General features: G+C 47.8%; 1 protein-coding gene across 2 annotated transcripts in view; it reads right to left on the bottom strand.

Moving 5' to 3' along the window:
• Window positions 1-6,266: 6,266 nt before the first annotated feature.
• The window catches only part of IKBKG (inhibitor of nuclear factor kappa B kinase regulatory subunit gamma), a 21,685-nt gene continuing 12,738 nt past the window's right edge, over window positions 6,267-15,213 (bottom strand). For both annotated transcript variants that reach the window (XM_004390599.2, XM_023725437.1), the window contains 5 exons: window positions 14,704-14,800; window positions 13,512-13,655; window positions 12,838-12,980; window positions 12,567-12,634; window positions 6,267-12,161 (listed from right to left, as the gene is read on the bottom strand). In XM_004390599.2, the coding sequence (XP_004390656.1) occupies window positions 12,019-12,161; window positions 12,567-12,634; window positions 12,838-12,980; window positions 13,512-13,655; window positions 14,704-14,800 (595 nt within the window). In that variant the 3' untranslated portion in view covers window positions 6,267-12,018. The remainder of the gene's footprint in view (window positions 12,162-12,566; window positions 12,635-12,837; window positions 12,981-13,511; window positions 13,656-14,703; window positions 14,801-15,213) is intronic.

Here is a 15,213-nt window from a genome sequence, read left to right as displayed (position 1 = left end):
AATATGTCTTGGTGACTTTCTTTTGGGATCTACCTTATGTGGGTTTCGATGAGCATCTTGGATAGATATCTTCTCATCTTTCATGATATCAGGGAATTTTTCTGTCAACAAATTTTCTACAATTCTCTCTGTATTTTCTGTTATACCCCCCCCCACCCCGTTCTGGTACTCCAGTCACTCATAGGTTTTTTTCTCTTGATAGAGTCCCACATAACTCTTAGAGTTTCTTCATTCTTTTTAATTCTTTTATCTGATTTTTCCTCAGATAAGTTGGTGTCAAGTGCTTTGTCTTCAATGTCACTAATTCTAACTTCTACTGCCTCAATTCTCCTATGACTTTCTATTGAGTTGTCTAATTCTGAAATTTTATTGTTAATCTTCTGGATTTCTGATTTTTGTCCTTCTATGGATTTTTGCAGCCTATTAAATTTGTCATTATGCTCTTGAATAACTTTCTTAAGTTCTGCTGCTACTGTGTACGTTCTTTGGATGTCTCTGTGTTTTGAAGAATTTTCTTTCTAATTTCTAGAAGAGTTCTGTATATTAATCTTTTGTATTCTGCCTCTGGTAATTCCAAGAAATTCTCTTCCTCCAGAGAATTCATTGATTCTTTATTTTGAGAGCTTGCTGAAGCTTTCATGGACTGCCTCTTTATGTGATTTGATGTTGACTGTTTTCTCCGAGCCATCAATAAGTTATTATAATTTTATTTTGTATTTGTTTAGTGTGCCCTAGCTTCTTGTTTTGTTATTTTGTTTTGATATGCCCAAATAGGCTGCTCGTGTGCGCTAGTTTGATTATTGGCACCTTTGAAGCTCTAATGTCCTGTCACCAGGTAGTTAGTTCTGTAACTAAGTATGTGCACACAGCAATCTGTTAAATTTCCCTGTATGGATTCAGCTCAGGTGTCCATGCAGTCAGTCACCAAGTGTGCGGTGCAGGCTCTCACCTACAGTCTTAGAGAGGCATGGGTGATTGGTGTAGGCACAGGTATCTGGCTGCAGTAGGGGGTCATGTGCTGAGCAAGGCAGGGGGCTGTTGCCTGCCCCTGAGTGTCTGCAAGGAAAGCGTGTCCCTGTTCCCTAGAGTGAGTAGGTAGGTGAGTTTTGCAGCCACACTATGAGCACCCTACTCTGTTGGCTGTAAAGACTCGGGGGTACCACTTATTCTTGGACCCCTGTAGCAGGTGGCTAGGTGGCGTGGGTGGAGCCACCAGTCTTCAAGCCCCTGATGCGTACCAGTAAGGTGCCTGCTTAAAGGGCAGAGCTGTGTCAAGTGTCACAAATCTGCCAGTTCACAGCTGAAACAGTTGAAATTAGACTTCACGTGTTTACCCAGTTGTACTGTGGTAGTGAGGGCTTACGCTGTTGAGATGGGTCCACACAAGTCTATACAGGGGTGGAAGGTACTCAAAGTCTGCGGACCCCTTATGCCTGTGCCTAGGCAAAGGAGCTGTGCCAACCCTGAGTTCCTGGCTTAGAGGAGCCAGTAGCTTTTTTTTTTTCCCGTTTGTTAATTTGTTCCCTCTCCAAGGCCAGGATAATGGGTCAGGGCGCCTTATGGGATCTACTTCCGGCCCAGAGGACTCAGAGACTTCAGAAGCCTCCGGACCAGTGCAGAGTGGGGAGGGAGGAGGTAAAAGGGAGAGAGGTTTTTCCCAAATGGGCTTTTTTTTTTTTAAATCCCCGCAAAAGGCCACACGCACGTATTTATCTTTAGCAACTTGGGAGCCGCTTTTCACTGGTTCAGAGTGTCCAAGCAGAATCTCTGCTGCTGGATCTCTCTCGATGTGGAAACTGCCTCCCAAGCACGTGCGCGGAGCTGTATGCCCACTTTACTGCGCACCCTGGGCTGGTCGGGGCTGAAGAGCTTCGGCTCCCGCCAAGTCCAGTCCGGCACTCCTTGCTTCTTCTGAACCGTCTCCCTCTCCCCCACCACTCAGTCCGATTCCTCAACTTTGCCTTGTTCAGGGCTCCTAGAGATTCATATACAATCCAATCACTTGTTTTTCCAGGTCTTTGTTGTAAGAGGGATATAGGAAGCCATCTGACTACTCCACCATCTTGGCTCTCCCTCCTCTGTTTATTATTTAAGGCCCTTGATCTACAGTACAAAATTGATCTGCAAAAAATGGGGCCACCCGCCAGGATTCTGGTTTTCCCCACATCCTTGACATCTCTGGGTTCCACTTCCTGCCAAAGTAAAAAAACCTACTTTGCATGAGGAGAGCAAAAAACCCCAAAACACTAGAAGAGGAATTTTGTGGCTTACTGGACTTGTTTCAGATCAGTCGGGCGTGGGGGTGGGGGAGAATGCGGGGACAATAGGTAAAGTGTTTGGGCAGGACTAGTGGGGGGTTAGCTCCCTCTAAAATACCTTGTGTTCTGCAACCTTGCTAAACTCACTTCTTCCTTCCTGAGGAGCTGCTTTGGAGATTGCATCAGATTTTCTGCATAGGCCAATCATGTTGACTGCAAATAAAGGCAGTCTTACATCGTCCTTTCCAGTCTCTTCTTTCGTTGATTGATTTCTCTCCCTGTTATGGGTTGGCTTTTCCTGCTTCTCTGTAGGCCTGGTTACTTCAGTTTGGATGTGAGACATGGTGAATTTTACCCGGGGTACCTGATATTTTTGTCTTGTTCCAGTATGGTCTTAAGATTATTGGAAACAGTATGTTCCTTTCGAGTGTTGCTTTTAAGATTTGCTCCGTGGGACCAGAGCGGCTTTCAGGGTAGCACGAATGTTTCCTCACTGCTGAGGCGAGACCGTGCTGAGTACTCTACCCTATGGCTCCTGGATCCTGAGGTTTCCCAGTCCTGGGGGGGAGGGACAGATGCGATTCCTCGTCCTGCTGGAGCCCCGCTGGGCGCGGTTACCACCGTTAACCCTTTCTGGTGGTCCTTTCCTTGGCCTCTCGGCGTCTCCTCAGGCATGTGCCCATCAGGACTCTGCTGCATACTCAAGGGGACCCTCTGCCCATCATCTCCAGGGTTCTCTCCCTCTGCAGCTCTTGGTCTGCGGGACACGGGGCTTTACAGACCAGACTTGAGTCTGACCCTCCCTCCCGCCCTCGCCCTGCAAAGCCCAGAGGCAATCTGCCTCCTTGGCCTCAAAGATGGACCGCTGAAGCTGCTGGGCTGTCTTCAAACAAGTCAGGTCTCAGGTCCCATCGTTCCTCTTTCCCAAACCCTCCAGCGGGCTCCCACCTCACCCAGAGGCAAAACCAGAGCCTTCCCAGGGGCTCCCAGAGCCCAAAGTGGTCCCGCCCCTTTCCTCTCTGGCCTCCCTCTCGCCCACTCTCCCCCTTGCTCACTCTGATCCAGCCACACTGGCCTCCTCGCCCTTTCTGAAACAACCCAGCCCACTCCCACCTCAGGACCTTTGCACGGCCTTTTTCCTGTCTGCAACTCTCTTCCCCCGGGGCTCACCTGGCTCACTCCCTGACCTCCTCCAGATCCTTCTCAAATGTTCCCCCTCAGCCAGCCTTTCCTGGCCACCCTATTTAAAATTGCATGCCACCCACCCCCCACCCCTCATTGCTCATCTGCCCCCCTCCCCCACAGTATCCCCAGCTCCTGGAACAGTGCCTGCCTGGCACAGAGTAGCCCCAGACACCCTCGCTCCTTAATCAGACCATGGTCTCTCTCACCAGGCTTGTCAGATGCCGTTCTCTTGACGAGGATCCTTCCCGGCTTGCCCTGCTGCCCCCCACCTGTGCCCCACTTGAACAGGTGTGGGGTCAAGAGGTAGGTAGGTGCATCACGATAGGAGAGACACATGGGACAGTAAGGAGTTGCCAGCGTGTAAGGAGTGTGGGTGCATTTGAAGGTGCTGGAGGGTTTTGAGCAGAGTGGCGACCTGATTTGCCTTATATCTTAACAGGATCCCTCTGCCTCCCTCGTTGAGAATAGGCCAAGGGGAGCCCCCGGGCAGAATGTTAGTGTGCTTGGCACTGTCCCAAGAGGGACACACGTTTACAGTGGGAAACAGTGAGGTGGAGTCAAATAAACAGATGTTTGGGGTATGTCATGGGTTGAATTGTGTCCCCCAAAAAACGTGTGTAGCAGCTTGGCTGGGTCATGATTCCCAGTGTTGTCTGATTGTGTAATCTGGTGTGATGTCCTTCTGTGTTGTAAACTCTATCACTGTGATGAGATTATATGTGATCTCCTTATGTGTTGTAAATTCTATCACTGTGATGAGGTTATGCTGATTAGGTTTACAAGATTAGATAGTGTCTTAATCCAATCTCTTTTGAGATATAAAAGAAAGAAGTGAACAGAGATACATGGGAACCTCATACTACCAAGAAAGCAGTGTCAGAAGCAGAGCGCATCCTTTGGACCTGAGGTTCCTGCGCTGAGATGCCCCCAGACCGAAGGAAGATTGATGACATGGACCTTCCTCCAGAGCCAACGGAGAAAGCGTCCCCCTGGAACTGACACCCTGAATTTGGACTTGTAGCCTCCTGGACTGTGAGAATGGACTTCTCTTTGTTGAAGCCGTCCACTCGTGGGATTTCTGTTAGTGCAGCGCTAGATGAATGAGACAGGGTATAAACAGGAAGGAGGGCAGGGGCTCTCGCCACACCTGGGCACCAGGGCAGGAGGGTTAAGGGTGCAGTCCTTGGGCCGCTTCTCCCTCTACATCTACCCCCTGCCTCCCTTGGTGACCTCATCCAGGCTTATGGCCTTAAACAGAATCTATATGTGCTGTTAACTTCCAGTCCAGCCCACTCTCCAGAACTCCAGACTCCCATATCCAAGTGCCAACCACACATCTCCACTTGTATATGGAATAGACATCTCAAATTGAACATGTCCAAATATGATCTCTTTTATTCCAGTGTTCAGCCATAACAATAACAGGAGTGAATGTAAGAGCATAATACAATCTACAGGAACCTGAAAAAAATAACCTTTAAATATGCATTTGTTAAAATAAATACTGTGAGTTCAAATGACTGATCTTGTTCATATCCAGGAGAGAATGTTAGAATCACAGCATCTTACTAAAGCAAGAAGGGACTTTGGTGATCATCTTCTCCAACCTCTTCATTTTATAGATAAGCAAAATAGTTTCTGGGATTTTGATTTCTTCCTAGTTTCTATTAAATTTTGACATTATCTTCTTGTCACTGCTTGCAGAAATGATATTATTCAATAAAGTGATATGAAAAGTATGTATTATTCAGTGGGTATCATCACCTCCAAAATTCAGAAATTCTAATCCTAAAAGCTCTCTATATAATCTACTCAAGGCAGTGCCAAGATCATTGCCAGGAGGTACTTCTGAGAGCCAGAAATGGGTTAAGGAATAATGTTTGTGTGTAACTGGGGTGCCCCATCCCTCAGCTGCATATCCCAGGATGCCTACTATTTGGGAAATGTGCTTTCTACTCTGTCGGCTAGACAAAGACCTGATAATCAAAGAGCTACTGACAACATGAAGTTGGGATTAGGCCCAGAGACCCTCCAAAATACATGATACGCCACAGGAACACCAGTGTTTGAGTTGGGGAGAAGTTTTAACACCCAGGTGCATCTGCAGACTCTGCTGCGCTAAGAGCAGGCCCTGAAGTTCACAGACCTATCCAACTACGTTGGTCAATTTGAAGCAATTTTCTCCCCTGCCTTTTTTTCTTCAATGAAAGAGTTTATACAAACTCCTGAAAAATGATCTCCTGTTATTCCATCCACTCTAACGTGTTCTACACCGTCTTCCTCATCTCAGTTGATCACAGCTCCATCCATCCCGTTGCTCAGGCCAAGTTAAGATGGTGTCATCTTAACTCCCAAATCATCAAAATCCTATTGGCTCTACATTCAAAATATATCTAGAATCCAACTAGTTCATATTACCTAGAATACCACCACAACCCTGATCCAAACCGCATCAATTCCTGCATGAGCTATTACAACAGCCTCCTCACTGGTCTCCCTGCTTCTATTCTGTCCCATCCTCCTCAGTCAGAAGAACTGATGCGTTTGAATTACGGTGTTGGTGAAGAATACTGAATATACCATGGACTGCCAGAAGAACAAACACATCTGTCCTGGAAGTACAGCCAGAATGCTCCTTAGAAGCAAAGATGGCGAGACTAGTCTCACATACTTTGGACATGCTATCAGGAGGAATCAGTCCTTGGACAAGGACATCACGCTTGGTAAAGTAGAGGGTCAGTGAAAGAGAGGAAGACCCTCAATGAGATGGACTGACACAGTGGCTGCAGCAAGGGGCTCAAACATAGCAATGGTTGCGAGGATAATGCAGGACTGGGCGATGTTTTGTTCTGTTGTACATAGGGTCGCTATGAGTCGGAACCAACTCAACGGCACCTAACAATTCCTCATCTATTCTCCACACAGCAGCCAAAGGGATTCTTCTTAAAACATAGATCATGCCACTCCTCTGCTCAAAACCCCCTAAAGAGTTGTCAACACTCATCTCTTATTAATTGATAGAACACGTAGACAGAAAATTAGTAAGGATAGAGATGACCTGAAAAACACTATCAACCAAATGGGCTTCAACACTCCACCCAACGAAAGCAGAATCCACATTCTTTTCAAGTGCACATCGTCCATTCCCAATAATCATCACTCAAGACAGCCCATAAAACAAGTCTCAATAAATTTAAAAGGACTGAAATCATACCTAGTATGTTCTATGAACACAATGGAATCTAATGAGAAATCAATTTTTTTAATCTGGAAAAAAATCACAAAAAAATATTAAAATAATCCATGGGTGAAAGGAAAAATCATAAGGGAAATTAGAAAATGTTTTGAGCTAAATGATAAAAAAAAAAAAAAACCCACAGCATAAACAATTTTGGGATACAGCTAAAGCAATGATTAGAGGAAACTTTATAGCTTTAAATGTTTATATTAGAAAGTAACAGGACTTCAAAATCAAAGACCTAAGCTTTCACTTTCAGAAGCTAGAAAAAAGAGCAAATCAATCAAAAGGCACACAGAAGGGAAGAAATATTAAAAAAGAGCAGAAATCAGTGAAATAGATAAAAGGATAACGAGGGGATATTATGAACAACTTTGTGCCAGTAAGTTTGACTTCGATGAAATAGACATATTCCTTGAAAGATACAAATTATTAAAACTGACATAAGAAGAAAAAAGAATATCTGCGGAGGTTTATATCAATTAATAAAAATGAATTCATAATTAAAAGCATCCCCACAAAGAAAACTCCAGGCCAGGTGGTTTGGTTTGCTATTTCTATCAAACACTTAAGGAAGAAATTATGCAGGTCTCACAATTTTTTTTAGAAAATAGAGAAATGGGAATAATATTACTCTGAAATGAAAATCAGACAAAGAGAGATCACCAAAAAGAGAACCACAGACCAAAATCCCTCATGAGAATAGACACATACATCTTTAAGAAAAAAAGTATAAATCAAGTTAAACAATATATTAATAGGTAATAAGTAGGTTTTATCCTAGAAATGCAAGGTTGGTTTAACATACAAAATCAATCAGTGCAATTTCACCATATTAACAGAATAAAAGAGACAATCCATATTATCTCAATAGATGCAAAAAAAAGCACATCTGACACAATTCAAAACCAGTTCATGATTAAAAAAAAAAACTCAGCAAATTAGGAAAAGAAGGGAACTTCCTCAACCTGACAAAGGGTTTCTATGCAAACCTATAACCAACATCATACTTAATGTTGAACAGAATGCTTTCCCTGTGAGATCAGAAACAAGGTATGTATATCCACCTCAGCACTTCTCTTCAACAGTGAACCTGTCACTGAATATCACTGAATAGCTACTGAAATCAGACAAGAAATAAAAAGACAGATACAGGAAATGAAGAATTAAAATTGCTTCAGTTAAGACAACATCATCATACACATAAAAAAACCTAATGAATCTATGAAAAATCACTAAAACTAATAAGGGAGTTTAGTACAATCTCAAAATACAAAGTCAATTAAAAAGTTCATCGTACATATACTAGCAAGGATCAACTGGATCATATTTTTAATACCATTTACAATAGCAGCAAAAACTTAAATACTTCGGAATAAATTTAAGCAAATTTGTTCAAGACACTGTACATGGAAACTATGAAACACTGATGAGAGAGACGCTGAAGAGAACCTAACAGATGCAGACGCAGACCGTGTTCATCAATGAACATGACCGGAACGCTCGACACTGCTAAGATGTCAGCTCTTCCCACGCTGATTTACAGATTCAATCAAAACTCCAGCAGGCATTTTGTAGAAACTGACTAGCTGACTCTAAAATTCATATGGAAATACATAAAACCTGCAATAGCCAAAATAATGTTGAATAAGAACAAAATTAAAGGACTAATGTGGCCCGATTTCAAGACTTACTATGAATCTACAGTACTAATAAAGACGCTGTGGAAGTGGTGTGAGAGTAGACATACAGATCCACGTAACAGCACTGCAAGTCCAGAAGTAGACCCACTCATACATTTTCCACTGACGTTCGACAACGTTGCCACTGACCTCCTGCCGTACACAAAGATTACGTTCAAATGGTTGTAGACCTATATGTAAGAGCTAAAACTATAAACTTTTAAGAAATCATAGCAGAAAAATCTTTGTGACCTTTGGGTAGGCAAAGATTTCACATAGGGGATACAGTACATGAACCACAAAAAGAAAAAAAAAAACAGTAAAATGGACCTGGCCAATTTAAAAAGTGTAAGTCAGATCATATCACCATGCCGCTCACAACTGCATTAGCTTCCTATGACGGCCATAACAAAGCACCACATACTTGCACAGCGTAAAACAACAGAACTCTCTTCTCCCACCGTTCTGGAGGCCAGAAGTCCGAAATCAAGGTGTTGGCAGGGCTGGTTCCTTCTGGAGGCTCTGAGAGACAATCTGCCAGCCCTAGCCAAGATCAACCCTATAGGTCTACAGACCCCAAGCCCCTGCTGTCCGTATGAGCACTCTGACCGAGACTCCCCACCTCACTGCTGAGCAAGACGACCTAGACAAGCCCTCTCCACTTCCCCTCTCCTCTGGGGGTTCCCTTACCCTCTTCCCCTTCTTGTGCCCCTCCTCCCCACCACCACTAGCCTTTGGTGGCACTGCCCCCCACCGCGTGCAAACCGGTCCGTGTCAGCCCTACGTTTGTGGTGCAACAGTGCCATCTCGTGGCCATATGTTTTGCTTTGCTCAGCCCCAAGCTCCCCGGAACCGTGCTAAACTGAAGGGAGGAGACTTGTTTCTTTTGTTTCTCAAACCCATTTACTGAACGCTGGCGACGTGCCAGGCACACCTCACAGGCACCTCTCGTAGATGAACAAAAGGTAGATGTCCCCGGTTTACCAATGAGGAAAATGAGACCCGGAAAGGTAAAGTCACCTCCGGCCCTTCCAGTCCCCTCCCCACAGGATTTCCCACGGCACTCTGTGCCCTTTGGCAAAGCTATGCTGGAGGAACCCGTCAGCAGTCCTTCCCTTTCCACCTGGTCCTCAGCCAGAAAAGCCAGCGCAGACGTCGCCCTGCCGGCGTGTCAGTGGTCTGCCGATATCTAAAGGCCTCCTGTTGAGAATGCAGGGTGGTGCTGCAGGCGCACTTTTTTATGTAAAAGAAAAAAGCCTCATTGCTGTGTTTCAGGCCTCCTGTCCGACAGGGTTACGCACGGGAAGCGTCTGGCCAGTCCCTCGTGCTATTCTCTGACATACAGTGGTATCAACACTGAACTCTTTCCCAGCGACTGGCACAGATGAAACCTCAGAGCCGCTTTACCACCAGGCAGACCCTGCAGTAACAGATTTTGTCTATGTGTAAAAGACATGCGAATTACAGGCACTTAGAAAATACATAAACACGTAAGGAAAACTTTAAATTACTGGTACTCCCACCACCACACGCATCCAAATGTTAGCAGTGTACGTTCATACAGCTTTCACTTTTCTACATAGCTAGGTATATACAAAATTGGGGTCAGACTTTACACACAGTTTTCACTCAACATACTGCAAAGCGTGTGCCCGGGTAACGAGACGCTCACAATGGTGGCTGCTCCAAATAATGGTGTGGCGAGCACCTCCAAGTCATCGTGTGTATCCGACTGTCTCTCGGCGTTGAGAGGACTGAGGACGCTTTCTGAGTCTCTTGCTCCACGTGGCCAAACCCGCCTCCACTGAAGGGGGACACAGCAAGGTCCATCCCCTGCACCTTGTTCTTGATGTGTTGCTATTTTAACATTGCTTTTTACTTCCTGTGTGGGTTTGCATTGTTTTAGCTCCTCGTGAGAGTGACATGCTTTCTTGTGCTTACTGGTCATTTGGATTTCTCTTGTGCCTCGAACAGCAGGGAGGTGCCGCAGACAAGTGGGGTGCATGTGTAAGCCAAGGGAGCCACAGAGGTTTCAGGTGGGGTGTGCTTGATCTCTCTACCTCCCAAACCCTGGTCATGAAGATCAGGGGTCACAACTAGTAAGGCAGGTGCGCTGGGTCCCCTCATGGGAGGAATCCAACCAGTTGTTCTGGAAACTCAACCTAAGTAAAGCAGGAAAGGAAGAAACCAGACCCCTCCTTCCGGGCTAATGGAAAAGTTTAAAATCCTTACCATCTAGTCTATGGTGAACCCTACACAGAGATCATCCAGAGGGCAACAGAAGGAAGGGGGTGGGCAGCAGAGCCTCCTGGAAGGGAACGTTCAAAAGAGCAGCGGTGCTCAACCAAGGCCTGGTCCCGCCTGCCCCAGAGTTTCCAACTCAACTGGTCTAGGGGAAGGGGACAGGCCCCGGTGTTTTGTGAATGTTCCCTGGATGATTCTAACGTGCGGCCCACAACGGGTTAACGCCCATGGCTTTGACATCCTAGGAAATGCTCCTAACTCTGCCTTTGCTGTTCACCATCTGACAACCGTTGCCAAATGGCTTCCACTCCAAGGCCAGGACATTCGCAGCTGGTGCAAGGAGCAGCATCCCAAGCTTCCAGGACCTGAGGCAGCACAGCCAGCATGGCTCACACGGGGCAGCAACCCTCTTGGACGGGCCCAAGATAAGGCCACACTCGGATGTCAGAAAAAGGAAAACGAGAAAGCTACGTGTGTGAAGCTTCCTTCCGTCGGACCGTGACGCCGTCACAACTCAGAATCCAAAGCGATGAAAACAAATGACTGCTATGTGGGGTGACATACGAACAAAAGACACTAGTAGCAAAATCAAAACCGGGAAAAGACATTTGCAACTTCCGTCACAAGCAAAAGCTAATCCCGCTACTAAACAAACAGCTCCTAAAACACAAGGAACAAAAGCCGGGAACAGGCCCTTAAACCTCCGAAAAGATGCTCAAGCTCACTAGTAACTCGAGAACAGCACACCTAGCGGATGGGAAAAACCCAAAGAAGTGACCACACACCCCCTCTTGGCAAGGCTGTGGAAAAACAGGTCCTCGCCTGCTCGAGCACCACCTACCGCCTTCACCGAAGCTGGCAGCCCTCTTCTAAGAGGCAATCCCAAAGGCACAGGATTTTCACTGGGGCACGATTTCTGGCAACCAAAAGGCTGGAAACAGCCCAAAGGTGCACGAATAACAGACTGGTTAAATACCCCACGGTGGGGCCACAAGACAGAACACTGTGCACCAAACACGAGAATGAGCACGGCTGTGATACCCCTGGAGTTTAAGGCAAGGTGAGTTAGCTGGCTGGTGGGAGGAAGAGCCTTAATTCCTGATGTCCCTGGCGGCGGGGGGCGGGGGTGGAGTGGAAGAAGAGGGATTAGCCCCAGTGGCAAGCGGTTCAAGCAGACAGGATGGAACACGAAGGGCAGCGCATCAGGCCTACCCCGGGCGTGATGTGCCCTAAAGGGGGAAAAACAGCAGCAATCCCCGAAGAGCTGCAGCAGAAGCTGGCTCTCGGGGCTTGAAGCAACAGCCCACTCTGTGCACTAGCCCTTCATTCCGGAGCAGGCAGGTGGAAGAGGAAAGCACGGATTACACTGTCCTGGTCTGGTCACCCACAGGTGGCCCTGTGTTCACCAGCCCTACTCGATGCACTCCATGACGTGTATCTGCAGGGTATCGATATCCGGAGCCTGGTACTGGCACTTGGGACAACAGAAATCAGGTGGCTCTTCGGGGGGGCTCCTCCTCTGGCTGAGCAGGGCCAGGTGAAAGGAGTGATGAGCTGGGAAAGGAAAACAGGCGTCTGTTGTCAGAGGCGTCCTGTACCTGCTGGGGGGTGCAAGTCAGACGGAAGGGAAGGCCAGGAAAAGTACTGATTCGGGACCACGATATTCGACTTAGGGTCACCACGCACGTGTACCCAGCAGCTACCACTACATCCCTCTGTATAGCCTCACAGGGGCAGGGGGCTACTGACGGAGAGGGGCTGGCCCATAGAAGCTGCAAACTGTCAAGTCTCAGCCGCACTCCGCCAGCATCCCAGCTGTCTTCACCAGGAGAAAATCCAGAGACTGAGCGATTGTATGTCCTCCGTCCCGGAATCCTTCTCCCAGCGACCTGCCCTCCCCACCTCCTCCTCCTCCTGCAGGCCCAGTGCTGGAGGCTCACAAGTCACTCAGTCACTCACCTGGGGCAGGGGGCAAAGGCGGCTGGGAGCCCTCGACGTGCCGCTTCCGCATATCCTCAATCAGAGCCCTTGGGAAACAGACACACGCCCATCAGCACCTGGGCATAAAGCTCTCAGCCAAACTAACTTAAAAAGCTGTTGGAACAATGGGGGAAGGGGGCAGGGGAGGGGGTGCTGGCCCATCCTAACCTAGAAAGCAAAGAGGAATTCATCTCCCAAAGTGAATACTGGCGGCCCCAAATATCAGCCTCCCCACGCAGAGGGGGCCCACCTGGCTGACTCCTGTGAGCTGATCTTCAGCTTGCTGTACTCCCTCTGCAGCTGCTCCAGCTGCTCCTGCAGCAGCTCCTTCTTCTCGGCCAGCTTCTCCCGGGCCTGCCTCTCAGCCTGAAAGTCCGCTTTATAGATATCCGCCTGGTAAACCCAAGAGAGAGGAGCTGCCCAGCACAGCCGTCAAGCCCTCTGGGCCAGACGCAGGGAGCAGAGACCCACGCCTGCCTTCCCAGAGGTCACGGGTAATCTCAAGTGCGCTGAGGGTTCAAGGACCAGGGGAGCTGATGCAAGGCCACTACAAAGGATGATGTCAACTGCATAGAGCCCGAAGTGTGTCAGTGGTTACGTGGGTGGGAGAAACGGGGAGGGACTGCTTAAGGGGCACTGAGTTTCTGTTAAGGATGATGAAAAAAAAAAACACTTGTCAATTTCCCAGCGCGGTAAACGTAACGTTACTGAATTGTACGTGGAAAACCAGTTTGCAAGGGAAAAATGGAAGACTACGCAAAAAACATGACTATTCTACACTCGTGTAAGATTCTATGTATATCTATGCATAACTAATGCTTTTCAATAAATTCCTTAAAGACAGAAACGCCAAGTTCCAGTGCCAGGGTGGGCCCGGGCTCCCCAACCCCCATTCCCGTGCAGCCCACCCAAGAGAGCTGTCACCTGGGCCCTAAGCACCGGGACGGTCTCCATCACTGTCTTGTGCTGCTCCGCCTCCTCCTTCAGCTTGTCGATCAGCTCCTGCTTGGCCACCAGGGCCTCCTCGGCCTGCTGCAGCTGCTGCTTCAGATCTTCCAGCTGGATGCCCTAGAGGCAGGCGAGGGGGAGCTGATGGCAGACAGCCTCCCAGCAGGCCGCTCTTCTGGGTGAGAAGAACCAGAGGAGCAGAAGGGTGGCCCCGGGCAAGACCAGTTGGGGTAATGCCAGTTTCGGCCCAAGGGCTGATCCCAAGCTGGAAATGTGTACCAGGGAGAATGCTGTGGCCCGCCAAAGCCCCAGAGGGCAGAAGAAAAGTTGAGATTTTCCTCATGACTTATTAGAACCTCGGTTGGGAGGGGCCCTCTGAAGTCATCTGGCATAACCCCCACTGGGCAGACATTCTCTTTCCAGAATCCAAAGCTGGACAGCCCTCCTGAAAGCCTTCAGGGGACTAGGGCCACACTCCCTCCTAAGGCCACCCCCTCTGAGGTAATTACACAGAGCCCTGCCTGCCAGGTGCATGCCATCGACTCAGCCATCCTGACCATCATCCCACACAGATGCCCCCACCTCTATCAAGTCTTCTCTGAGGAAACTAAACGGCTACAGTTTTGTAACTCTTCCTCATATGGTCTGCTTTTCAGGCTGTATCCTTCTAAGTCTCTGCCCAGTATCTTCCAGTTGGACAGCATCCTTCAAAAGACGTGATCCCTAAAAACCACACCCAATCTAGGAAAGGTCTGAGCAGGGCTCCGGGAAAAGCCTGCCAGGAGCCTAGCAGATAATTGTTGATGGGAGGACATGGATACGGAGACCAGCATCCTCCCGCCCCGCGGGGAGAGCCCGGCCAAGCTGAAACAGCCTGCAGCATCCTCTGGACCAGGCCTTCCCTGGGCCGTCAGAGCTGCAGCCTTCACAAAACTCTAGGATAAAGTCGAGTATCCCCCTCCAAAGCTAATTCTCTCAAGTCTGAAGGTAGGGTCTTGCATTCCAATATCCTAGAATCTGGGGGATTAGGCCCCATGCTGTTCTCCTTTCCTGGGGCAGCAGAGAAAGGGTCGAGGGTAAGGTTTAGTCCCAGACAGTCCCAGGGACGTTACTGCTGGGGACTCTGGGACAACAGCCAGCCAGGCATTGGCCTCCAGCCCATACTCACTCGGTTTCGCTCACTGCTGGCCATGCTGCTCTTGATGTGATTGTCATAGTCTTGGAAGAGCTGGTGATAAGCCACTTGTAACTGGGCCAGCTTCCGCCTAAGAGAAATGAGCTTTCAATTGAGACACAACTCTTCCTGGTCCCACCTCAGCTTTTCCTGTTGAAAACTCAACCCTCTTCCTTCTTGTCACAGACGCATGCCTTGTATGGGGGCTTGTACTCTTAAGGCCATCAAATTTGAGGCAGGGTCTGCTGATTGCAAGTATTACTGCAACTAAATTGATTGCTATATACTCGATATTTTTTTCCTTAAGAAACCTAACATTTTTAAAAGGGAAAAAAGAAAGTCTTATAGGGAACCAGAACTGCCCTATGCTCTTCAAAAATGCCAACTTCTTGAGAACAAAGAAAGCCAGAAGGTCTGTTCTAGTTTAAAGTAGACTAAAAAGGTGGGCAAATCTAAGACACATCTACTGGTCCCATCCCAGCTGGAGCAAGGGAGAATGAAGAA

This window comes from Trichechus manatus, unplaced genomic scaffold (genome assembly GCF_000243295.1).
Source record: "Trichechus manatus latirostris isolate Lorelei unplaced genomic scaffold, TriManLat1.0 scaffold00309, whole genome shotgun sequence".
NCBI classification, from domain to species: domain Eukaryota; kingdom Metazoa; phylum Chordata; class Mammalia; order Sirenia; family Trichechidae; genus Trichechus; species Trichechus manatus.
This window is presented reverse-complemented; position numbering and strand designations above follow the sequence as displayed.